General features: G+C 50.7%; 1 protein-coding gene across 2 annotated transcripts in view; it reads left to right on the top strand.

Annotated features, from left to right (window-relative positions):
- The first annotated feature begins 1750 nt into the window (after positions 1-1750).
- The window catches only part of ABTB3 (ankyrin repeat and BTB domain containing 3), a 304103-nt gene continuing 280528 nt past the window's right edge, over positions 1751-25325 (top strand). The window contains exon 1 of one of the 2 annotated variants that reach the window (XM_064590666.1): positions 1751-3501. In XM_064590666.1, coding sequence (XP_064446736.1) covers positions 2358-3501 — 1144 coding nt within the window. In that variant the 5' untranslated portion in view covers positions 1751-2357. The remainder of the gene's footprint in view (positions 3502-25325) is intronic. The other variant, XM_064590665.1, reaches the window with a different exon arrangement.

Raw genomic sequence — 25325 nt, 5'->3', positions numbered from 1 at the left:
AAAAACCCAATGAATTCCTCCTTCCTCTACCTTTTCTTCTATTTGGATAGGATGATGCCCAACCACATTGGGGAGGGTGATCTACTTCCCTGAGTCCACAGATTCAAATCCTGATCTCATCTGAAAAGACCCTCAGAGACATATCCAGAAACAATGTTTAAACTGGGCACCTGTGGCCCACTCAAGTTGACACATAAAATTAATCCTCACAATCCCTTATTAAAAGGTTTGGAATTTTACGGAAAGAGAATCTGGAAATAGAGTGGAGAGATCCCTGAAGGCCAGCTCATCAGTATAAACTTTATTTATCTGGAAGGCAATGAGGAGCCTTTGAATTTTTTTCAAGAAAAGGAATGATAAGATCAGAACTGGGCTTTTCAAGATCCTGGACTGGATGGTTTGGAGAAGGAAGAGGCAGGGGATAAGGCGAACAGTTGGTAGAATAGTATAACAAAGTGAGAGGTGATGAGCATATGTACTCATGGGTACTAGGATGGTAGCCACATAGGGTGGTGGTTTATTGGGGGTGAAGGGGTGGGTGGATTTGGGATGACAGATAAGAGAAACATCAGACAATCTGTGGAGTTATCTGGGAAAGTCCATTGTTGAACATTCAAACCAGCAGTTCAAAAACATGTGCTTCCTTCCTTCATCCACCCAATTACAGCAAACTATTTACTGAGTGCCTACTCTGTGACAGGTCTATGCACCAAACCTCTAGTCCAGTGTGCAGTCTAGACACATTCTCATATTGTAACAACCTAGTGTTACAAGAGTCTAGAAATCAACAGCTTCAGAAGGAGGTTGGGCAGGTAAATCACCCAGGTAAGTACTGGGGGATCTGGGCTACCTTTCTGTAGGAGGGGACTTCTAAGCTGAAAATTCCTAACCTCAGGCAGAGACATTGTGTGGGAGCTGGGAACCCCCTGGTGAAAAAGGTATGTTCCCCTCCCCACCCACGAGGGTGGAGACAAATAAACAGGACAATGCCACCTGACACAAATGCAGCTAAGTCATGCATATGTTATATCTTTCTTTAGTCAAAAAAGGAAACTCTCCTCCGTGCAAATTTACCCTTTTAAGGCCGAGCTATCCGGAACTAGGGGCACCAAGATGGCAAAGTGAGACTGGAGCCTTCCCCCAGGCGGCACCACCCAGGCCTTTGAAGGATAGGTGCAGGGTCGTCCTCCTGGCTATTGAAAAGAACCTAGTCAATGTGCCCTGGTGGCAGGTGGCTAATGTCCTGAGATTTCAGCCTTCCATTGGTGTCCAGCGCCCTGGCCTTTGGGCTCGCTGGCCTGGTTTCCAACCTTCCCTCCACGCTGAAGAAAACTAGGGCTGAAAGAGGACCACCTTAATTGCTTTGGGGACCCGAAGGTGGGGGAAAGGGGAAGGGATGAAAAAACATGCTTTGCGTATTAAAGAAAAAAGGAAAGTGAAATCCGAAACTCGGGGGCAGGAAGCGACCCCAGGCCGACACTTTGTGAACCTTTGGCGGATAGCACACCTGGGTGGGGGGGTGGGGGGTCACCTGCTCGACCTACCACCCTCCCATTCTGGTACCAAAGCCACGAGCCTGAGGAGCAGGGACAGCAGCAGGGAGATAACATCTGCGTCTCTACGTTGCCACCGGCCCCCCCAATCCCCAGCCCGCTGCCCCCCACTTCCTGCAGCCCTGGTCACCTCCGGGGGCGTGTGTGAGGGGCGGGGCTACGTGGAGCTGAGGAATTTAAAAAAAAAGGGCGAGATAATTAGCATTCTCTGATCCCATTGGCTCTCCGCCGGCCCTGCTTTACATATGCCCGCCCTGCTGGCTGCCAGGGGTTTGCGGGGTTCGGCCGGGTTTGCAGCCGCCGCGGTAGCTGCTGCGCTTCAGTGCCGGGCGGGCGCCTAGCGAGCCCCGGGCGGGGAGCCGGGAGCCCGGAGCCGGGAGCCAGCTGCCAGCAGAGCTGCTGCGGCGGCATCTGAGTCCATTTCCGTCCTACGAACACTGAGGCCGGCGGCCGGCGGCTTCTGCGCCCAGCAGGGCCCAGGGAGGAGCGGGTCGGACACTTTTTATTTTATTTTGGAAGAAAGGGGCGAGTCCCGGCGTGAGCTTCCCTCCCGGCCTGGCTCGCTCCCCAGTGCGCCCCAGCTCTGGCCCGGGCTCTGGAAGATGAGTTCGGGGTCCGCCCGGCGTCTACTAACGGCGGCGGCTCGGGGAGGCAGCCGAAAGTAGTAACACTTGGTGTTAAGCAGCTGGTGGAAAAGTGAGCCGAGGCCGCGCGGACTCGGCTCTCCCCGCCCGCCGGCGCCCGGTGCTCTCGCTGCTCCTTCCCCTCGGCTCCGCGGCGGCCGCAGCATGAAGTGGCGCAGCGATGGCCAGGAGAGGTAAGAAGCCTGTGGTGCGGACGCTGGAGGATCTGACGCTGGACTCGGGTTATGGTGGCGCGGCGGACTCGGTGCGCTCCTCCAACTTGTCCCTGTGCTGTTCCGACTCGCACCCGGCGTCCCCGTATGGCGGGAGCTGCTGGCCGCCTCTAGCTGACTCCATGCACAGCCGGCACAACAGCTTTGACACCGTCAACACTGCCCTGGTGGAAGACTCCGAGGGGCTGGACTGCGCCGGCCAGCACTGTTCGCGGCTGCTGCCGGACCTCGACGAGGTCCCCTGGACCCTCCAGGAGCTGGAGGCGCTGCTGCTGCGCTCGCGGGATCCCCGGGCAGGCCCGGCGGCCCCCGGCGGCCTGCCCAAAGACGCGCTGGCCAAGCTGTCGACGCTGGTGAGCCGGGCGCTGGTACGCATCGCCAAGGAGGCGCAGCGCCTGAGCCTGCGCTTCGCCAAGTGCACCAAGTACGAGATCCAGAGCGCCATGGAGATAGTGCTGTCCTGGGGCCTGGCGGCGCACTGCACGGCGGCCGCGCTGGCCGCGCTGTCCCTCTACAACATGAGCAGTGCCGGCGGCGACCGCCTGGGCCGCGGCAAGTCGGCGCGCTGCGGCCTCACCTTCTCTGTGGGCCGCGTGTACCGCTGGATGGTGGACAGCCGCGTGGCGCTGCGCATCCACGAACACGCCGCCATCTACCTGACAGCCTGCATGGAGAGCCTCTTCCGGGACATCTACTCGCGGGTCGTGGCCTCCGGGCTGCCCCGGAGCTGCAGCGGCCCTGGCCCGGGCTCCAGCTCGGGCCCAGGCCCGGGCTCCGGCCCCGGCACGGCCCCCGCGGCGGATAAGGAGCGGGAGGCACCCGGAGGGGGAGCGGCGAGCGGCGGCGCCTGCAGCGCAGCCAGCAGCGCCAGCGGGGGCAGCAGCTGTTGCGCCCCGCCGGCCGCCGCCGCCGCCGCCGCCGCCGCAGCCCCACCGGCCGCCGTCGCCAACCACCACCATCACCACCACCACGCACTCCACGAGGCGCCCAGGTTCACCGTGGAGACGCTGGAGCACACGGTCAACAACGACTCCGAGATCTGGGGGCTCCTGCAGCCCTACCAGCACCTCATCTGCGGGAAGAATGCCAGCGGTAAGTGGCCGCGCTGGTGCCGCCGCCTCCCACCCCACCTGGCCAACTCCGGTTGATAGTTTGCCTCGCGCGTCCCTGCCGCGTCGTTCCGGCCACCCACCGCTGTCCCAAGCCTCCGAGGGGGCCTCGGGGTAGGAGGCGGCCCGAAACTCGCCTGCTCACTCGCGCGCTCGGAATCCGCGTACACTTCACGCGGCTCCTCGGGTTCCCAAGTCCGGGAACGCACCGTGCGGCCCCTAGTGTGGGGCGGGGCGGCGGCGGCCGCCCGCAGACTGGGGGAAGAGCCCATCGCCGTTTGCGGACTCCGGCTTTATCATTTGCCCCTAGTACGTGTTTCTGCCAGAGCCCTGTGTTTGGTTTGGTTCGGTTTTTTGACCTTGAAGATGCCAAATTCTCTGGCGCACGAGTTCGGCTCCCTGGAATTCCGGAGGAGGTGCATTCCTCGCTCCACCGCCCAGTTTGGGTACTTGCCCGCCCCGGGACACTGTCCTGGCGCGGGTGTGCTAGAGGCCCCGCGGCCGTCAAGGCAGAACGTTTGAGAGCTCGCTTGGCTCAGTGGGCGAGAGGTGTGTGTGGTGAGAGGGTGGAGCCGGAAGACTTACAGGTCCCAAGTTTTCCCGGGGCAGTTTTTGAAGGCCAGAGCGCACAGCTGGTGGGTGCTGCGCTATGGACACCCCTTCCCCCCATTTCCGACCTCCCAGCTCTTGCCTCTCGGTTCCCGGTGGGAGGGAGCTGCAGCTGTCACCACTTTGCTTAAGGAGCGCCCCTAGGGACCCGGGCAAGATGGGAGTGGGGCGGGGTTCTGGACGGGGCTGTCAGTTTAGGGCGTAGCTTCCAGCAGGTTCTGTCATCCCCTCCCACACCCCCCTGTTTCGGAGGCGGGAGCTGGGTGGGTTTGAACCTGCAGTTCTGGCGGCGGAGGGGGTGGGGCCAGGGGGGCTCTTGTTTTTGAGAACTCGAGCTGGCGGTCCTGCCTGTCTGCGAAAGCCGGAGCTAGACACTTCAAAGCTTCAGTTTTCCACAGGAAATGGTAGAAGCGTAACTGGAGACTCTAAAAGCGAAATAAAACTTTGCTACATATTCGGCGGTTTGGCCGGAGATTGCGTGGTTGGAGCTGAAATGCAGTCTTTCTGGGTAGATTTCATTCATGTTGCTGCCTGTCGGTTTCCCGGGGGCTGAAAGAGACATGCAGCGGGCGCGGCCGGGCCTCTGGGGGTGCCAAGTGTGTGCATGTGAATGTGTGCTTGTTTGTGAGAGACTGTGAGCCTGTGCGTGTGTATGTTAAGTGTGCCTGTGAGTGTGCGCAGGAGAGAGCAAGCGCGCGGGGCTCCAGCAAAAGCTCTCGGGAAACTGACCCTCCAGCTCTCCCTTTCACCTGGTTTTGATCATCGTTGGGGGAGGAGAAGGAAGGAGCAAAGTGGGCGTGGTGGTGGGGGAGGGGCGGGATCGCGACATCCGCGTTGCTCTGGAGACTCTTGAGGATCTCTTTGCCAGAGACCTTCCCCCTCTGCAGCCAGTCGAGGGCGCAGAGCCTCAAACACACGTGAAATCCTGACCGAGGTGGAAACGTCTAGGAGAAAGCATTGGTCTTTATATGAGCTTCTTCAGAAGGGGGAGGATTCACCTGAAAAACCCAGGAGCTTTGGACTGGATTGCTCTCTGTTCGGAGCCCTACCCCCACAAAAAGCATAGGAGGGCTTAATTTTCTTCCCACCAGGTGCGCCGCACCTCCCCTGTTCTTACCTCTCCTGTTACAACGGTCCTTTACTTCTTACTGGCCCCCAAACCCTTATACCCCTGCTGGGACTGGACCCTGCTTTTACTAAGCTCTCACAGTGTTTCCTTCCAAGGAAGGAGCATTCCCCGTAGAGGGCACCGGTGTGGGAATCTGGGCATCCTGCTCCACCTGTTTCTTTGCCATTCTCTTGAATTTATGTCTTTGGTTGACTCTCCTTCTTGGGCCTCAGTCTACTCATCTGTAAATCAAGGGCCTCCTATAACTCTGTATTAGTAGCCTCTAGATTTTTTAAAATTGGTTTTACTTTTATGATCCTTAACATCTTTTAAAGACAGTTTTTGTGTTTGTCCTTTTCGGAGTAAGTATAATTTAAGGAAGGAGAGACCACAGAGTTGGTTTGGGGCAGGGTGAATGTGTGGCGGTGGGGTTTGCTGCCATCCTAACGGTTCCCACACCACAGAGCTTTAACTCGGTTTCAGGGCCCTTCGGCCATCTCTTAGTATGAGAGATGCTGTCATTTCATTGTGATCTCTCTATCTCCTTCCCTTGAGCTTGTTTAAAATGGCAGGTCATTTATGCGAAGAGTAAGGAATGAGCAATTAATTTCTTAGGTATCTGAAACATATTAAATATCAAACCTGTTAAACTATTTTGCATGGCCGTCTTTCTGATCTGCAAGCCTTATTAAGGAGTCCGTGCCTTACGTGATCGATTTTTTTTTCCCTTTAACTCAGCAGTCTCACCCATTTGTGAATTCGTTTATTCATCAATATTTATTGAGCAGTTAGTAAATTTAAGGACCTGGCAGGTACCGTGGTCCAGAGGTAATAACCTCCAACATGCCTCCACTACTACTCTGCATGTTGACCCATTTGATCTTCAGCATTCCCTTGGAAAGCTACTACTATTATCCCCATTGTACAGAGGAGGAACTGAGGCACAGGGAACTTAAGTGTTTTGCTCTTTATTGGCAGATGAATTCCTTGCCTTTAGCCCATCAGCTTGCCCTTCATTACCTACCCAGTTGAATAGAGACCCTTTACAGCCTGACCTTCTGTCCCAGTTCATACACTTTCTGTTCCTTTCGTACTGCACTGGGCTGTACTAGATTTTACTTTTTTTTTTTTTTTTAAGATTTTATTTATTTATTTGACAGAGAGAGACAGTGAGAGAGGGAACACAAGCAGGGGGAGTGGGAGAAGGAGAAGCAGGCTTCTCGCGGAGAAGGGAGCCCAATGCGGGGCCCGATCCCAGGATCCCGGGATCATGACCCGAGCTGAAGGCAGACACTTAACGACTGAGCCACCCAGGCGCCCCTAGATTTTACATTTTTATAACCTCTGCCCAAGTCTAAGAGAGAGCCTGGTACACAGCTGGAGCTTACTAGATGCCTGTTGTGTACTATCATACAGTGATGTCCCGAAAGAAGCTATTGAGTTTTGAGTTTCTTGGATCATCTTTTCAAACCCTTCTACCTTGATCGCCCCCTTCTTACTGCCATCTCTACACCTGTCCACCCTTCTAAATTTGCTGCTGCTAGATGCCACGCCCAAGGAATTAGGAAACGAATCACGCGGGACTCAGTTCAGAAAACAGAAGATAACCAGCTGTAAGCAAGGGCTTGGTGGGTCTCAAAAATAGGAGGACTGGGTTTAGGGCATTGTACTTTGCAGGGGGCAGGGGACTGTTTTACTCTTCAGAGGGCTTTTTTCTTATGTTGATTTTGAGCTGTTTCGAAGAGCTGGGATAAGAGCTAAGAGACCCCAGTGGATGTTGGGTTTCTGTGGGGTTTTAAAATTTGGCTTGATTGATTTTGCGAAAGCTACATAAGGGGCAGGCAGAAGCGCTTCGGCAAGCCGTTTCTGTGTGTGAGTCATTTTACCTCAATGGCTTCAGAGCTGGCCAGTTCTCATCCCTGGAGACTTGGTCCAGAATGATCTTTCCAACACCTCTGGGAGGCCTTCCTTGATGCAGCCCCTTCCCCACCCCCCATACCTGTGCCATACACAGCCCTCTCCCGCTCCCTTGGGAATCCCGACCCTGACCTTGCTTTAAGTGACTCCCCATCACACTGTGGCCCCTCCAGTGCAAGCTTATGTCCTATTCATCTTTGTCTCTCCTTTCATATCACTCAGCACAGCACCTAGCACCTAGCAGATGCCGGGTACTGTTTGTTGAAGGAATATAAGTGGCCCATTAAATCTTTGGGATTTAAAATTCACCCACCAACATCTGTCATCAACCTCTGTAAAGGCCTCTGAAATCAGACCTCCTGGATTTGAATTTCAAGGCTGTCATGTTATAGCTGTGTGTTCTTGGGCATGTTACCTAACTTCTCTGAGCCCAGTTTCTTCAGCTATAAAATAGAGGTAATAATTAGGATTAAGTGAGATTATGTGTATAAGGTTGTTATAGTCTGCTGCCTGACACACGATGGGGGCCAAAATGGTGGTGGTAGTTGTGATAATCCAGGCATAATGGTATCTCACATCTCTGTCTCATCCAGGTTAACTCACCTCCATGTGTTCAGTATGGATGGAGCCACAAGGGTACAGAATTTTACTTGGATGGATCCCTCTTCCCGATATTCCCAAAGTCAAATAATTCAGCGGGCTCATCTCAGGAATTGACTCCATGGGCTCAGCCCTCACTGCCAAGGTCACAAAAAGATTGCTTGGGTCAAAGGAAAGTAGCTCATCTTATTTGCTGTATTTTTTATTAAAGGCATCCTTAGTGAAGGGGCACTAGGGAACTTTCTGGGGTGATAGGGTTCAGAGGTACATGCATTTTTCAAAATGCATTGATTGCATTGTAAACTTTTTTTTTTTTTTTAAGATTTTATTTATTTATTTGAGACAGAGAGAATGAGAGACAGAGAGCATGAGAGGGAGGAGGGTCAGAGGGAGAAGCAGACTCCCTGCTGAGCAGGGAGCCCGATGCGGGACTCGATCCCGGGACTCCAGGATCATGACCTGAGCCGAAGGCAGTCGCTTAACCAACTGAGCCACCCAGGCGCCCCGATTGCATTGTAAACTTAAGATGTGTGCATTTCGCTGTATTTTAAAATGTAGCGCAGTAAAAAAAGACATTAAAAACAAAGCCATAGGCATCCTTGAATGAAATTCAGTTTTAAATGCAGAAAGACTGTGAAGGGAAGACTGGAAGAGGCAGTGTGGTGTGATGAAAGGGATAAGGACTTTACACTGGAAAAGATTCAGCCTCATATTTCAGCTCCGCTGCTTTCCAGCAAGTGACTTAATTTTGCTGAATTTGGTTTTCTCATCTGCGCAGTGAGGATTGCCAAAACAAAACAAAAAGGCATAAAAAAGGGAAGAAAATCCAAATCTACCCCCATACGTGATTAGAGAATCGATTAAATCAGATCAAGTATGTGAAAACACCTGTCACATAGTAGGCACTCAATTATAATGCCTTCCTTAAAGCACTGATTATTCAGGCTGGTGATTTTGAATAGTCTCATTCAGGGATCCCAAATCACTTTATAAACATTAATTAACATGAGCCCTAGCCCCTGGCAGCACTGGCTTGGTGGGTAGGACGGTTTTCAGGTCTTTTGCTTCACTGTTGCCTCCTTAGATTCTGATCTGCATTAAATGCTTACTCAGCAGTTTTCCGGTCCCCTAGCTGGCCCTGCTGTTCCACAGTGTGGTGTTGCTGGGCTGGACAAAAATGTCACAGAAGAAGAATAGGGAAGAAGAATAGGAAAACTATGTCAGGAGTCAGCCACGGCAGTGTCTGTGCTCAGAGAGCACGTTTTTAATTAACTGGCTGCATGTAAATTAAAACTTAGAATGTGGGTCAGTGGAGGGTTATTTGGTTTTCTATGCAGACTTGCCAGTTCAGTGCTGGGGCATTTGCAAGTAGGATGTTTCGTGGAACAGAAAAGAAAAATAACAGCAAAATAAAACAATGAGGGATCAATCTAGAGACCTGAGGTCAGGTATGGCATGCTGATTGCTTTCGAATAGGGGGGAAGGCCTCTAATTCTGGACCTATTATTATTTGTGACCTTGAGCCAAACTCACCTATGAAATAGGTCTGATTATCATCTACTGAAAGGTAAATATAAAAAAATCATTGACTTTGAAGTCAGACACACCCACAACTTGCAGTTTTCCTATCTGTAAAATGGGTGTTATAATAATAGCTACACTTGTATAGTGCTTATTATACGCCGGGCATTGTTTCTCCGTATTATAATCATTACAATTACATTAGCTGTTTTAAAAGCCAACCCCCAAATCTTAGGATTTGAACATAATAGAAGGTTGTTTCTTACTCACTGAAGTGTGATTGGGAGAGGAGTGAGGTGGGGGGCAGCAAGAGGGTCATTTAGGTACCAAGACTATTGGATTTGGCTTTATCATCAGTATGTGGCCTTCAGGACAGTCATCCAGCCAATAGGTAGAGGAAGGAGGAGAGAGTAGAGGATCTTAGGAAAGCCTGGAAGGGATGGATCTCCATCACTTGTGCCCATAATATCCTTGGCCAGATGTGTCGTGGGCTCCCTGGCCACCAAATATCTATGTGTCCTTCTTCTCTCACACAAAACATGTTCCCCCTTACCCAAGGGAGGAAACTAACTTTCTATGCAATCAGCTGCTTCCAGGGGAAAGTTCAGGAGCTCGGGGTGAAGCTCGGTCCTATCCATTGGGTTATGTGTGGCTTTTCGTCGTCCCGGGAGCCCTGAGACAACAAAGAAATGTTATCTGCCACTCTGCGTCCATATGCCATCTCGGAGCAGGGCAGGATATAGCCACAGGAAAACTCCCATTGGGGAAAAGCACAGTCATGGAAGACATACACAAGGTGCTGACCCTTAGTTGTTAGGAAACCTGGGCAGGCAGGCACTGTGTGGCTTGTGTGCCCTGGAAACGGGTGACGTTCCTAGATTGAACAATTTCCTGGTTTATTGTTCTCCAAGCTCCTGCCTTTGCCTTGTGGGAGGATTGTCTTTGTCCATTTTTCTTATTGGCCACTCCTGAAGTGGTTCTTGAGGAATATGACCAACCCGGAGGCTCTAAATCTTTTGTAACCTAGTTCCCGCCCTTGAACTTTGAGGGGCCCCAGGATTGTGTTGATGCCGTAACAGTAAAAGACTTTTAAAATGCAGGGTTACAGATTTTGCCAGTGTAGCTCTCTTGACAATCTAGTAGGATTTTCATCTACGATGTCTAGTGTGCCAATAGCCACACCCATTGTCCTTTCCTAGAGCTAATTATCAAGCCTGGATGATTTCTTCACTTTCTTAACTGGAGACCTTTCCTTATCTCTCTATTTAGTAATGACAGCTACCTTGGGGCCATCAGGCTTAGGCAGGAAGCTTCTACCCTTAATCTGATCATTTCTTTCATTTAAAAGTCTTCTCAATCTTGACTTTTATGTTTGGGGTTTAGAAATAGTTGTCCTTCTCAGTTCTCCACAATTCTTTCCCAATTTCACTTGCAAACTGGCTATAGTTCCCACAAGCTCTGTTATTCCTGTTATTTATTTATTTTTCAAACCTCTTTCTCTAGAGGCTACAGGCTCAGTTGGCCCAATTTGGTCCTCTAAGTTATCTGAGGCGACAGTCCAACCGAACATTTTACTGCTTTTCCCAGGCTCTACTCTCTGACTTCTAAGCCAGGGCCACGTAGGTAAGCACCCCACTTCTGGTACCAGTTTCTTCGGTGGTTAGGGTGATACTGGCTGTTGCATCAGATAAACCCTAAGATCTTAGTGGCCAAACACAATAAAAGTGGTCTTCTGATTGGTGGCAGGGCAGGGAGGCGCTTTGTTCCGCGGACCTTGATGGAGGTTCTGCCATCTGGAACACTCAACTCTGGGGAACTTCCCTGCTGGGCGACAACAGGAGTGTGGAAGACTGTGTAGGAAGTTTTTAGAGGACAGTCTAGATGTGAGTATATCAGCTCTTTCCACAGTCCAGTGACCGGAACTCAAGTCACATGGCCTCAGCTAGAAACAGGGGGCTGGGAATTATGGTCTCTACAAGGGCAGCCCCTCCCAACTGTAATTCTAGATTAGAAAGTGGAGCAACAGAAAGTTTAAAGAATTTGAGTAAGGTGATACAGCTAACAAGTGGTTGGGCAGTCTGGCTCTGGACCCCCTTGTAGGATATTTGTGAAGATTAAAATAATAAAAGGAAATAATATAGTGTATACAAAGTGTTTTTCCCAGTGTCTCATGTTAAGTGCATACTTAATACCTATCATCCTTTATGTGTATTATCATTGTCATTGTCATCCTGTTCTGGAAGTGGGGTGCCATATGGATCCATAGTGAATCAGTATGAAGCTCTCAGGCATGGGTAAAATATGAATCCCAAAGAGTGGGTGCCCCAGGCAAGTTGTATTATGCACCTGTCTTTTCGCCTCTGCCATCCCCTGCATTTTACCTGCTGAGGGGCTGACACTTGCTGGGCCAGGTACTGTACTCGTAAGCCTTCCATATGTAATACTTGATTCAGTCTTCACACCGTTCCTGTGAAGTGGGTGTTTCTTATTCCCATTTTACGGGGGAGGAAACTGAGGCTCAGACAGGTTTAGCGGCTGATTGAGTTGCCATAGATACTAAGGGGTAGAATTGGAGTTGGGGCTTCAGAACCTGTGCTCTGAAGGGCTACAGCACTGTGGTGAACTCTGGCTCAGATGAGCTTCGGAGGGGATCCCAGAAGGACTCCAGTGCAGCCTGAGGGGTGTGTGGAGTGAGGCGCTCAGCTTGCCTGGGTGCGGGTCTCCTGGTCGAGGATTGTCCTTTGTATAACATGTGGTCACAGCTCTTTTCTTAGCTCCTGCTGGCTTTCTCCGTGCTGGCTGCCCTGTGAGGTCACCGTGTAGCCTCCTTAGCCAAGGCCCCGGGGCAGTGGCTGGCTTTGTGGTCTCCGAGGGACAGCTCTGTCCATACTTTGCCTAGCTGGGCAGGCTCAGTGCCAGAAGGTGCGTAGCCTTCTCACTAGAACTGAATATAGAAATCTGCGGCACGGTAGAGAATTTGTCCCGGTGCACCCGAGAATCCCAGAGCTGGTGTTTTCCCAGACTTCAGAGTTGGTGGACCAAGGTGTCAACTCTGATGACCTTGGGAAAGCCAACAAACCTTCTGAGACTCAGTTTCCTTATCTGTTAAGTGAGGGTAATGGTTGTACTCCCTCATGGGGTCCTTAGGAGGATGAGTTGGTTCGTGTAAAAATCCCTGGAGTGTGTAGTATTGGACATACTGTAAATACTTAATGTCTGCTGGCAATTATTATTATTATTATCAAATGTTTAAGAAGTTCCAAAGATCTGAACCCTACTTCATATGGAGTGAAAGGCTCCAAATAGTCTCCCAGTAACCAGACTTCAGGCTTTGGCCACTTACTAGCTGTGTGATATTGGGCAAGTTACCTAACCTCTCTGTGACTCAGTCTTCCCCTTTGTTAAGTGAAAGTAATAATACAACCTAATTCTTGGAGCTGTAGGGAAGTGTCTGGCATGTAGAAATTGCTTGATAAATGTTGCTTAATAAGTGAATTTTATTATATTCATTGCAACTTTTACTGCAGGCATGGTGTTAGATGTTAAAGCAACACAGTCCCTGCCTTCATGGAGCTTGCGGGCCTATAGTGAACTTAGGTTTTTCATCAAATAATCATGTAGATGTAAGTTTACAACTGTGATGGTTGCTACAAAGGAGAGATACACAGGGCTGGAAGAGCCTTTTCTGAGGCTCTTGATGCAGTCAGGAGTAAGAGAAGGCTTCGACCAGGAAGTGAGGCTTGAGTGAAGTTGAAGAGTGGCCCATTTGGTTGAAAAGGTAGCAGAGTACTCCGTGAATGCAAACAGAATGTGCAAAGGGCCTGTGGCAGAAGGGAGCCTGGTGAGAAGGAGAACAGCCAGTGTGGCTGGATTGGTAGAACAAAGTGAGGGGAGCTGGGTAGAGGTAGGACCGAGCCATCTGCCAGAGTAAGGAGTCTATCTTTTCCCGAGGACACTGGAAAGGCTTTGAAAGGTTTTTAAGGAGGGAAATGCTAGGATCAGATTTGTGTTCCAAGAAGCTCATGCAGGCTGCAGTACCAAGAACAGACAGGAAGGAAGGGAAGGATGAATGTCAGAAGGCCAGTTAGGTATTGTTATCACCCCAACCCTACACAAGAAGAATCTGAGGCTATGAGACATTTTGCAACTTGCCCAGAGTCCCTGAGCAATAAATGGCAGAGTGGGGATTTGAGCTCAAGTCTAAGGGACTTCAATTCTCCCTTCCTCCCACACGTGCCGTGCCCCATCCCTGGGGAGCACTTGGTTCAACTCTCACACCTTTACAGGTGGGGAAACTGAGGCTCAGAGTGAGACACTTCTTGCTCAATGTCACAGGGTCACATGGCAGAGCAGGAACCAGTACCTAGGTTTCTGGATTCTTTTTTTTTTTTTTTTTTTTTAAAGATTTTATTTATTTGACAGAGAGCGCATAAGCAGAGAGAGAGAGAGAGGGAGAAGCAGGCTCCCTGCTGAGCAAGGAGTCCGATGCCGGACTCGATCCCAGGACCCGGGGATCATGACCCGGGCCGAAGGCAACCGCTTAACTGACTGAGCCACCCAGGCGTCCCTAGGTTTCTAGATTCTTAGCCCATCTCTTGTCTGCCGTGATGCATTGTCTCTTCCAAACCAGATCACTCCTTGGGGGCAGTGAGGGCTGAGAGGCTGTGTTGTCAACAGCAGTTTTGGAGATGAATTTACAACCAGGCCGTAACATCTCTGGTTTTCACTGTACAGATCACAGTGAAAGAAATGCTAGTGTGGGAGCGTGGGGGAGGTCCCCATTAGCTCGTGGCTGCGCCAGTGAAAGCAATTACTGCAAAGATCAGGTGTGTTCAGTGCGGAATCATATTAGCAGTTCCCCAGTGCATTAGCATCCGAAAGCAAATCAGAGAGGCTGCTTGGATTTCACTGGGGATTTTGGGTGGCGTGTGTCATTGTTTCGTCCTGATCCCAGTGCACAGCACCACCCATAAGTCAGGATGTGTGTGCATGAGAGCAGGCAGACACAGATCACCTTCTCTCTCGATGGCCCCAGAGAATTTCAAGTACTGGGGAGCAGATCCAGCTTTTCCTTTCCTCCGTCCTCCTGCCTCCGCCCCTTGCAGCCTTATCTTTGCTGACGTTGAGGGTCCTGGACTCACCGCTCTGGGCACCACCGGACATGAGTCCTGCTCTCATGAAGCTTGCAGGCCTGAGATGTGTTTAGTTGATTCACAAATAATCCCCCGAATGTAAAACTGTGCCCATGGCAGGAGGTCCTTAGGAGAGGTTCACGGTGCCATAGGACAAAGCCACCTTGGGTGGTGGGGCGCAGTCTGGGGAGGCCCAGCTGCCCCTCTTGGGTGCCCCCAGCGCTGGCTGTAGCCAGCACCAGGACACAAGACATTCAGGGGCCCCGGGGGTGGGATTGGGGGTTAAGATTCCCCATTCTCCTTCCCACACTGGAGCCGTGTCATCAGGGCGGGAAGGGAACAGAGCCGGGACTCTCATCTCTCTCTCTGTTCTGAATTCTGTGTGTGTCCCTGTCTCTTGGGAAACCTGCCCCCCCGCCCATTCCGCAGCTGCCATTCTCAGGGCCAGATGCTGTTTCTGCTTCCAACCACCGAGGCACCACCACCACCCACACGTGGCCACCCCTTGCTTCCTTCCCCCTCTCAACCTTCCTCCACTCCTTCCCACCTGGCCCTGCTGCCGTTGTGGACCCTCCTGCTGCTCTGAGTTTCCCTCTGTCTCGGTGTGAGAGCTGTGGAGGAGAGAACAGACCAGGAGCAAGAGGGAGACTTCACAGCCTCGGGTGGTCTCAGCATGTGGAACCGCTCGCTGGGGGCAGCTGGGAGCCTGTGGGGCTGGAGGGGCCGTAGACGAGGAGGGGGTGCAGGAAGGTGCCCGAACCCTCTAGCAAGGAGGAGGGCTCCAGCTCCGGCCTAGCAAGGTGTACTCGTGCTGTGGGACCTCAGACAGGCCCCTGACCTCTCTGAACCTGTTTCTCATAGGAATGGGAAATGATGACGATGGTACCAGGTTTTGGTATTCATGGAATCACAAGTGTCAAACGAGGCGCCCCTGTGGAAAACTGTAAAGCCCGGCACTTACTAGTGGTAAAAGGCAATATTTATTGAGTGTTTACCACTGTATTAGGGTTTTCCAGAGGAACAGAACCAGTAGGGTATATGGAGATGATATATGAGGAGATTTGTTGAGGAATCAGCACACACAGCTGTGGAAGGCCAGGAAGTCCCACAATTTGCCATCTGTAAGATGGAGAACCAGGAAAGCAGGTGGTATCATTCGGTCTAAATCCTAAAGCCTGGGAACTGGGGGCCACTGGTTAAGTCCTGGAATCTGAAGGCCTGAGAACCAGGATTTGCTGCTCTCGAGCTTCCCAGTGGCCTGTGCAAAAAGAGCAATCGTGAGCAGCGCCACAATTAGTATGGTGGGTGAGGCAGAAATAAGCTAGCTGCTGCAGCCATTCCTCTGATGTGGCCCTGAACCTGAAAGGCATTTGTCAGCAGGGGACTAGAAGGAGGTATGAAGGAGCACTTGGCAACCTCACATTTCAGCCCATGTTTGTTAAGAAAGAACAAAGAAAGCCTCCTCTTGATCGTGAAGGGTCTCTCTCCCCTCCCTGTCCTCCCCCCATTCCTTACAGAATGTCCAGTTGTTGTGATATGTGGGGAAACCAAAGGCCAGGGATGGGGCAACCTATCAGTGTCCTTCCCGTGTCCTGGTGGAGGGTCTTAGGGTGAGAATTTGGCCTGGAAACTAGAGACAAGATCTGAGTTAATTTGAGTAAAAGTATATCAATGCTTCTCTGGGAAAAAAATAAGCAGCCTGTGCACTGTACCTACAAATTCGGTCTTCAGCAAACCTGGGTGTGAGTTTGGGGAGGGAGGAGAGAGCTGGATGGGGTCTGGGCCTTGGAGAGAGCAGCACCACTGTGGTCAGATGCCATGCTTGTAAGGGTTTAAGGACAGAAGAGGGCATGAGGCCCACGGTAGAACAAGCTGTGTGATCTCAGACAAGTGATTTAACCTCTCTGGACTTGTTTTCTTATCTGAAAAATCCCGAGAGAGTTTTGAGGCTCAAAGGAATCATCAGACGTGAAAGTGATCTGTAAACTGCAAAATAATCATTCGATCATTCATTCATTCAACACATTTATTGGGCGCCTACTATGTAGAAGGCATGGTTCTAGGCACTTGGCATATATCAGTAACAGTGCACTGACAAACACAAAAGTCCTTGCTTTCCTAGACCATGAATTCTAGTGGGGGTAGACCCTACGCAGTTAACAGAAGTAAGCAAGTACAGGATGTTAGAAAGAGATACTTGCCATAGAAAAAATAAATCAGAGTGAGGGGGACTGGGAGGGCTGGGATGGTGGGTTGTAATTATAAATAGCATGGTTAGGGTGGTCTCGCTAAGAAGGTGACGTTGGTGCTGAGAAGTGAAGGAGGTGAGGGATTTAACTGAGGGAGGAGTGTTCTGGCAGAGGGAATAGCCAGTGCAAAGGCCCTGAGGCAGGAATGGCAAAGAAGCCAGTGTAGTAGAGAAGTATGAGTGAGCCAAGAGGAATAAGAGGTGAAAGCAGAGAATCACAGAAAGTCAGGTTGGGTGGGTCCTCATCGGCTATTGTAGACTTTGGCTTTTATTTTTAGTGAACTGGGAAGCCATTACAGGATTTTGAGCAAGGATTTGCAGGTCTGACTTAGGATTTCAAAGGATCACATTGGCTGCTGGTTGAAAAATGGGCTGTAGAGGAGCAAGAGTGAAACCAAGACCCATTGTGTGGAGGTTCTTAAAATAATCCAGGCAGGAGATGATGGTGCCCTAGACCAGGGTGGTAGCAGGGGAGGTGGGCTAAGAGGTGGTTGGATTTGGGCCATAATGAAAAGGAAGAGTCAACAAGATGTTGCTGATACATTGGTTGTGGGCTGTCAGGACATGAGAGGAGTCCAAGATGACTCCAGGGTTTTTGGTCTGAACAACTGGAAGGATGGAGTTGCATAAACTGAGCTGGGGGAAAACTGGGGGAAGGAACAAGTTTGCAGACGGCAGAGAGGTTGGGAGTCCAGTTTGGGACATGCTAAGTCTGAGGAGCCTTTGAGACCTGCAGGTGGAGATGTCAGCTAGGTGGTTGGATAATCATGGCTTCGTTCAGGAGGGACTTCGGTTTGGAGGTATAAATATGGGAGTCGGGAGCATATGGATGGTTATTAAAGCCATGAGTTGGGACAAAGTCACCTAGGGAGTGAGTGTAGAAGAGACAGGAGGACCAAGGGCTGGGCCCTTCCTTGGGCTAGGCAGAAAAGGAGGAGCCCGCAAAGGAGACCAAGAGGGAGCAGCCAGTAGAAAGGGAGAATAGAAATGTTCTCACAGTCAATGGGAGAAAGCGTCTAGGAGGAGGAAGTGTTCCACTGTGTCATGTGGCCTGTGAGGTAGTCGCTACCATTGTGCCCCAGCTTCGGGGTATTTCTGCCTGCAACCCCTGGGACCACTTTAGGACCGATGAACAAGCAGCATCAAGGTGCCTGATGGGGACCACGCTAACCATAATGAACCAGCAGGATGTTTGGGACGTTTTCTCAACGGGATAGAGGCAAAATGGTCTCAGGATGTCATCTATAAACTGAGGGGCTTAGGCCCGATCAGTAACTTCAGACTAGACTGTCATGATCTTAAGGTTCTATAAAGGGCCTCCAGGTGGGGAGGCTTCCCGTCCCGCACCCACACTTCACCAGAGCTGCCACCCTTCCATCCGTGCTACACATATTGGACTTTTGCATAAGATGCGTTTGAGAAAGAGATTCTGTTGCCAAGTAGAGTCTGAAAAGCACTGGTCCAGATGATTAGCAAGTCCTTTCGGCTCTGACATCCTAGGCGGCTCAGCTCCTCAGGAAGCAGGGACGCCTGTGCCTTTTTGTCTTTGATTTTGGAGACCAGCCAGGAGACAGTGTCCCCCTGAGGCTTGGAGAAGCCCTGAGCCAGGTGGGATGGGGAGGGGAGAGGAAGGGAGGTGCTGTGCTTGGAACCTAATAGAGCTCTAGGACCCCAAAGGGATGGAAGAAAGGGAAGGAGGAGAACCAATATTGGAAATAAACAGACATGGTAGGATGCAGGGTCCAATTAGATGCTTTCAAGCATCTCCTCCTGATTATTTGCAATTCTGCTCTTTTCCTGATGCAAAGCTCTTCTTTTTATTCCCCCTTCACTGCTGTATCCTCACCTCCCAGGTGCCATTTTTGATACAAGGGAGCAAAGGTGGAACTCGTCAAAGCTATCTCTGAACCAAAAATAACCCCGTCCAGCCAGACGCATCCCGACCTTCCAGGCCAAAGTGCTTGCTTTCATGTGTCAGAGTTGGTACATTCACCTTGGCTCTCAAAGTTCTGAGGTTCAAAACTAGCTTGCCTCTGTATTAAAGAAATATGTATATTTTTTCCTAAGAAGTTTTGTGGCTAAATCAATTTTACATCTCCAGAATGGATCAGTCCTGAATGCCTAAACGCCAGTGTAGAAGATGGGGACATTGGGATGTTGTGGCTTACGTTATTTACTCACTAAAAGGTCTCACTCACCTGGCTGATGTTCTGGAGAGGAGTCAGCGTGGTATATCACGCTATATAACCAAGCGTCTGAGGTCAGGCAGCCTGGGTTCACATCCCAGTATCATCCCTTTGGCTGGGCTGCCCTGGGTGGGTTCTTCTCTCTCTGCCTCAGTTCCCCCCCCACCCCCCACGAATGTTTTGGGGCTAAGACGAAATGCCATGATGTATATAGCACTTAGTGTGGGGAAGTGAGCGCCCATGTATGACAGCTGGTGTTGTTGGGATTCTCATCCCGCAGACCCCCAAAACCTCTCGTGTAGCAGTCATCAGATTCCCTGTTCATCTTTACGGTCCAGACTGTTTCTTCTTCATCTTTGGGTCTCCAGGTGGCACATATTGGCACTTCAATGAGCGAATGAGGCCATAGACCATAAGCTCCGTGCGAGCAGAGTATCTGTCTATTTCATTCCCCACTATCACCCCGAGACTTAGAACGGCGTCCACACATAGCGGGCACTGAATGTCATCTATAAACTGAGGGGCTTAGGCCCGATCAGTAAGTTCAGACTAGACTGGTCTGGTCTATTGGTCGTCTGTGAAATGAACCATGAATCAGTGAAACTTCACTAACAGGCAAACCAAGAGCCTGGAGCTAACCACTGGCTAACTGGCTGGGACTCTCCCACTCTGTTTCCAAATTCCTAGCCCTGAAAATCTCTCCTTTTCAAAGCTTGCCTCTCCTCTGAAGCACAGAAAAAAAGAACGATTGCTCATTACTCCTTTATACCCACTTTCTTCCCATGAGATGGCACCTCGCTCTAATTCAAAGTTGAAAACTGTGTCTGCATAGACACTTGGATCTTAGAGCTGGAAGAAGCCCGCACAGTGCTCCTGGGGGCCCTGCTGCCTTCAGGTTGGGTGTCAGGTGGATTTTGCGAACCAGACACCTGAGAGCTGGGGGCCTTCCCTGACGTGCATGGGGCCGCACGGCTGCTGGCAGATGGGCGGGCCAGGGAGAGTCCTGAGCCTCCAAATGGGAGGCCCTCACTTCTTGGCTGGGCCTGGACCTGAGCTCCCTGAATCCCCAGGTTGGTGTCCACGATGCCAGGCTGCCGCAGGAAGAAAGAAACAAGGCTTTGTTCCCTTTCTTCAGTTGTGTTTCCCCCTGGGTCCTGTTGATTCAGGCTGCCGTGTGTCAGAATCTGTGTAGCACGCTTTCCAGATACTCTCTTGGCTTCATCCCCCTAGCCCCACCGATAAGGTCAGGGCCTTCAGTTCTCCTGCACAGCCTGGGGACCTGACCTGGAGAAGCTAACGAGGCTCACGGACAGTCAGGCTGGCAGAGTGCGGGAGCTGGGTGTTTCCCCCCCACTTCCCCACCCCCCGGCCACCTGCTGTGCCATCAGCGGGCTATCCTGTGAATCTTGCTGCAGCAGGGCTGCAATGTGACCTGTCGAAAATTTCTTAAACATTCTAGTAACCAACCCTAAGACTGTGTCTAGATCATGATGAGGCAGCTGGTCAATTCCACAGGGATTAAAAACATCAGCTATTAGATGGACAATCGATTTCATCAGATCGGCAATGTGGACTCGTGAAGATAAAGCAACCGTATATCTAGGCCTCCGCCTTGTTGACTCAGTGTTTGTGGTTTTGTTGGTCTCTCTCTGTCTCTCCTGGTCCTTCATTTGGTTCAGCGTCTACTAAACGCCAGGCGCTGGTATAGGAAGAAAAGCACACACCACTGCCAATATCCAGTCCAGTTTTGTGATTAGAAAGACCAGGACTTTTTTTCCAGAACAGTGTGACACGTATTGATTCAAATACTTAATCTGAGCCGGTTTAACCTAATGCTCCTATTGACTCATTCAGGTCTGCCTCTTCTTCCCCCTTCCTTGGGGAACAACCTCACCTGCCAGTTGAGTGGAATTGAAGCATGGGGCCACTGGAAGACAGGAGATGTTTGCTCCGTATCAGGCTGCACTAACTATAATTGTGAATCCCACAATGCCTTGTTATTTTTCATTCTTTAGGCTTGCACAGTTTACTGAGTTCCATCAACTATTTCTATCAATATCCCTAACAGCCCTTGGGTATCAGAGGGAGTGGTAGGCATTAGTAGCCTGATTTTGCACAAGAGGAAGCTGAGGGTGGCAGAGGGGACATATTTTGCCCAGGTCACCAAATAAGTGGCAACACTGGGCATCTGTTGGACTCTTAGTCCGGTGCTTTTTCTGTGCTTTCCAAGGCCACTCTTTGTGCATTGTTGGTGCTCAAGTGTTTTGAGAACCTGGATTGACTATCCCAAGGCAGGGGGGTGGGGGAGGGAGAGTACACAGGGATCCCATCTGAAGACTAACCAGGATGTGAAGGTTACCCCAGCTTTTGGCCCTCCCAACCTTTGGATGCATGGAGTTATTGTGTTCCTCCCCTGCAATCTGTCAGGCCTCAGTGGAACCTTGCATCTCACCAGCCCCTACCTTTGCATCTTCAGCCATGGTGGGGGGCTCCTCATGGCCTCCTCATGGGCTCCCTAGCACATTATGATTTGGGCTCAGATGCTGCTACTTGAAGGTCAGGAAGTTCTTGGAATACCCACTCAGAAAGGAGGAGTGTTCCTGCTGGGCTCTGCAGAACCCAGATGGCCCCTTAGCCAACTTCCCACTGGCCCAGAAAGAATGGGCCTCTTGAGCCTCTCCACTGGTAGACTTTCCAGAAGAATCTGGCCCAGCCTGGGCAAGCTCTTTCTGAAAGAAACCACAAGTGCAGAGGCTCCCAAAGCCTCATGTGCCTCAGCTCAGCTGTAAAATCCATCCTGTTCTTGCATGAAAGAAGAGGTTGCCCTGTGTTGCACTGGGTGCTTGAAAAAAAGGGGCCGTGCCCAGTGGGAGACCTGCGCCTAGACAGGTTTCTTACCTGTGTTTTCAGTTTGCCAAAAGTTTTCCATTGCAAAGACTTGTCACAACTAGAAATCCTTACGTATTCTATGCGCACGGTCTCTATTATGGATCTTAATCATTCATCATGTTTTCCTTAAAGTAAAATGAGTTTTCTATGAAAGGAGAAGTAGGAAATTATTGATTGTACATCGTGTATCAAGGAAAGCTTCAGTTTGTTTCCATTGGGAAGAAGCGAGGGCAGATATTTCTTAACTGCAGCAGTATCAGGAAAGAGTGTGTGTGTGTGTGCGTGCGTGTGTGCGTGTGTGTGTCTGCGTGCGCGTGTGCATGTCTGTGTGTGCGTGTGCACACAGGCCTACATTAGTTCAGCAGGATTGTCAGAAATCGGGCGTTTGTCAGGGCTTCTGAGTTTGGGTTGAGTTTTGATAGCTAAAATTTGCAGACTGTCATGTAGGTAGTTTTAACATCTTCCTTAATTCTAGCCTCTCCGTCTTTGGAGGCACCATCCCATATCACACCCAGACAGACCCCATCAGCTTTATGTTATGCCTGGAAAAAAAATTGTAATGATTTTGCTTTTGGAATTATTTTGCTGTATGTACATCTCATTTTTCGGTGGGGTCTGATTTCTCTGCGGTCATCATGTGTCCTCAGGAATTCTTACAAAGTGAGAAAAATCTAACCAGCCTCCCCCCCCCGCCCACAAATGTAATGAAATTGTGATGAATGTTGATATCAACAGCTCATGATGTTGACTTCATGTTATGGGTTTTAGCCACTTAATTACACCGCTATTAATTATGGCCTTGCAGTTTTCTTTTCATGTTTTGGAGCTAATAATTTTCACTTTTAAGGCATTGGATAGTTTTGTGAGGCCCAAGAAGAGGCCCAGGAACTGAGTTGCCTAGTGGGAAAAAATCCCGTGCTTTTCACATCAAGAAACCAAGTTGAGATTGGCCTCAGAAAGGTCATTCTGAGAGGTTCACTGCCCAACAGAGGCCTCTCACACAGACCCACGCTCACTCACACACGGTCTCACACATGCACTCACACTCATACTATGATGCAGTTGTTGAGATAGTTAGAACCTAGTGCAAAACCAAAGGGCAATCCCTCTCCGCTCCCTGTGGATGGCGCCGTGTGTTGTCTACAGGTCTGGATAGGAAGTTTGGTCCACGGGTGTGTGGGCTCAGGGGTGTGGAATGAAACCACAGTTGGTGGCCTGCAGTGTGCTTCCTTGTGTACACAATTCATCGGTTCCTTTTCCTGCAGCCACACTGATGCAGCCCTCGGAAGTTGATTAAGTGGCCAACCTTCCCATTTTAGAGAGAAGGAGAAAAATGAGCACCAGACAGAAAAACCACTCCTGGGAGGCTCACCAGAGACTTCCCATGATGGAGCCCTTTCCTAGCTGTCTCTGTAACAGTCTGCACGTTCCCAAGTGTATTTTCAAAGACCTGCCAGTTTTTTGTTTTTTGTTTTTTGTTTTTTGTTTTTTAAATCGGGAACTCGGTAAAGAGAAGCAGAAGGGTGGTGCTGAGTGCTGGAGAGACAACCATGAATAGGATGTGCCCGGTGCCCCTGAGAAGCTCGTGCTCTTACTCAGGGACAGGATGATGGGAGCTGTGGTGGAGGCTGGAGACAGCTGGCCCTGGGGAGGGCAGAAATGCAGACTCCCCAGCCCTGCCGCAGGTAGCTGGGAACTCGGTGTGCAGAAGAGCCGAGGATGCTCTGTTAGCACATGCCCGAGCTCGGCCCCTGCATAACTGGGCCATGCTGAGCCACAGGCGTGGCGGGGATTGAGTCACCGTGGCTCTGCCACTGAGAGCCACCTCCAACCACCTTGGTTCATGGCTCTGTTTCGAAGGTGTCTATGAAGCGCCTGCCTTGTGGCTGGTGGCCGGTCCTGGGCTGGGAGCCGAGGGTCCCACAGTGAGTGGGAGCAGCGTTGCCCTAACGGTGTGAGGCTGTCCTGGAAATGTAGACACTGACCATGTGATGACAGGATCCGTGGGAGTTACAAGAAAGGGGGGTTCAGGGTTCTGGGTGCCTCAGTTCCCTCATCTGTAAGATGAGGGGAGGCAGTTGGGTTGTTGGTGGGCTTCAGACTTGGTTTGGAATGCAGGCTTTCTGGGCACCTCAATGTATGAAACACAAAGAAAGCAGAGTTGTTTTGGTTCGATCACTCTCCCCTCTGTGAATAATGGACCCTACTGCCATATGGAACCCAGTTTGAAAACCGGTGGGAGAGATTATCCCTGGGGGACCTCCCAGGAGCCCATGTTATTCTAGAATTCTGTGGCTTCTTGATAACAGATGAGGTCCCCTCCATTCCGAGTCATCATGATCCTGTGTCTGGAATCCTGAACCATCAGTTGGATTGGGGCTGTCCTCCTTCTCTGCCTCTGGATGCCAGATCCGTGTCCTGCTTTTCTTTGGGGGTTGGGAGGAGTATAAATGCCAAAGCTTCCATCCAAGAAGCCCGCCTGCAGGAGAGGAGGGGAGGGATGTGTGGTTGGCTCGCTCTATTCCTCTGGCGATTCAGTGTCTCTCAACTGGGAGACACTGAATCTCCAGAAACTCCAGAGAGTGAAGTCAGGATCTAGAATGGACAATTGGCTTGTGCCATTGCCACTGTCATTCTATCTGCCACCTGGGCCAGAGCCACTGAACGCCATCCCACCCAGAATGTCTCAGGACCCTGCAGACCACAGTCAGCCTCCTCACTAGAGCCTCACCCTAGGCTCCTCGCCCAGTCCATTCCTCCTGGCCCCCCAGATCAGCCCCGCTCTGAGTAGTAGTGACCAGAGTCCCATCCAAGCTCCTCATCCTGGCACCCCCTAATCCTGCCTCAGTGGAACCTCTGTGGCTTCCCAGGCTACTCCCACCCTCCCCCAAACACTTTCATTCCTAATTCCAAGCCTCTGCTCAAGCAACTTGTCCACCTGGAATGGCTCCTTTCTCCCCCTCCTCTCAGCTGCAGGCTCCAAATTAAGCCCTACATCCTTCCTGGGGTTGCCCCAGAATAAGGAGATATTTCTCTTCTTTGAAATCCCACAGCATTTGCTTGCTGTCTGAAATGCTTCAGCTGTGGATCACATGGGTCCTTTTGTTGGAAACCTTTTGTGTGGCTGTGACCTGCTTCTCCCATTACCCATAAGCTCTTTGAGGGCAGAGCCTGGATCTTTCAGTTCTTCTTCCCCTTTTCCTGCCCTGTGTTCAGTGAAGATATTACTTGATCAGCCCTTCCAGAATTAGAGCACAAACTGTATTATCCAATTAGAGCATTCTGATTGTTAAAGGTGGCCCGGGGTGAATTGAAGGTGTCATTCTTGACCAATAAGAACACTTGATTTTAATTGGCCAATCTGATGTCAGGTTGTGTTTGGCAGCTAGTATCAGAGACCTAACCAACTGGCTTAAATAAGGCAAGGAGCTGGTTTTCTCTCTTACAACAACCCAAGGCAGATAGGCAGGCCAAGGTCAGGTAGTTGGTTGTACAACATCTCAGGCTCCTTTGTCTTTCTGACCTGTCATCTTTAGCGCATGGTTCGCATTCTCAAGGTACCTCATGGTTCCAAGATGGCTGCTACAGCTCTAGTCA

The sequence above is a fragment of the Mirounga angustirostris genome, unplaced genomic scaffold (genome assembly GCF_029215605.1).
Source record: "Mirounga angustirostris isolate CCGP_5_RB_7025 unplaced genomic scaffold, mMirAng1.0.hap1 SCAF_5, whole genome shotgun sequence".
Lineage (NCBI taxonomy): Eukaryota > Metazoa > Chordata > Mammalia > Carnivora > Phocidae > Mirounga > Mirounga angustirostris.
The sequence above is the reverse complement of the archived record's forward strand: the minus strand, read 5'-3'. Positions and strand labels throughout refer to the sequence as shown.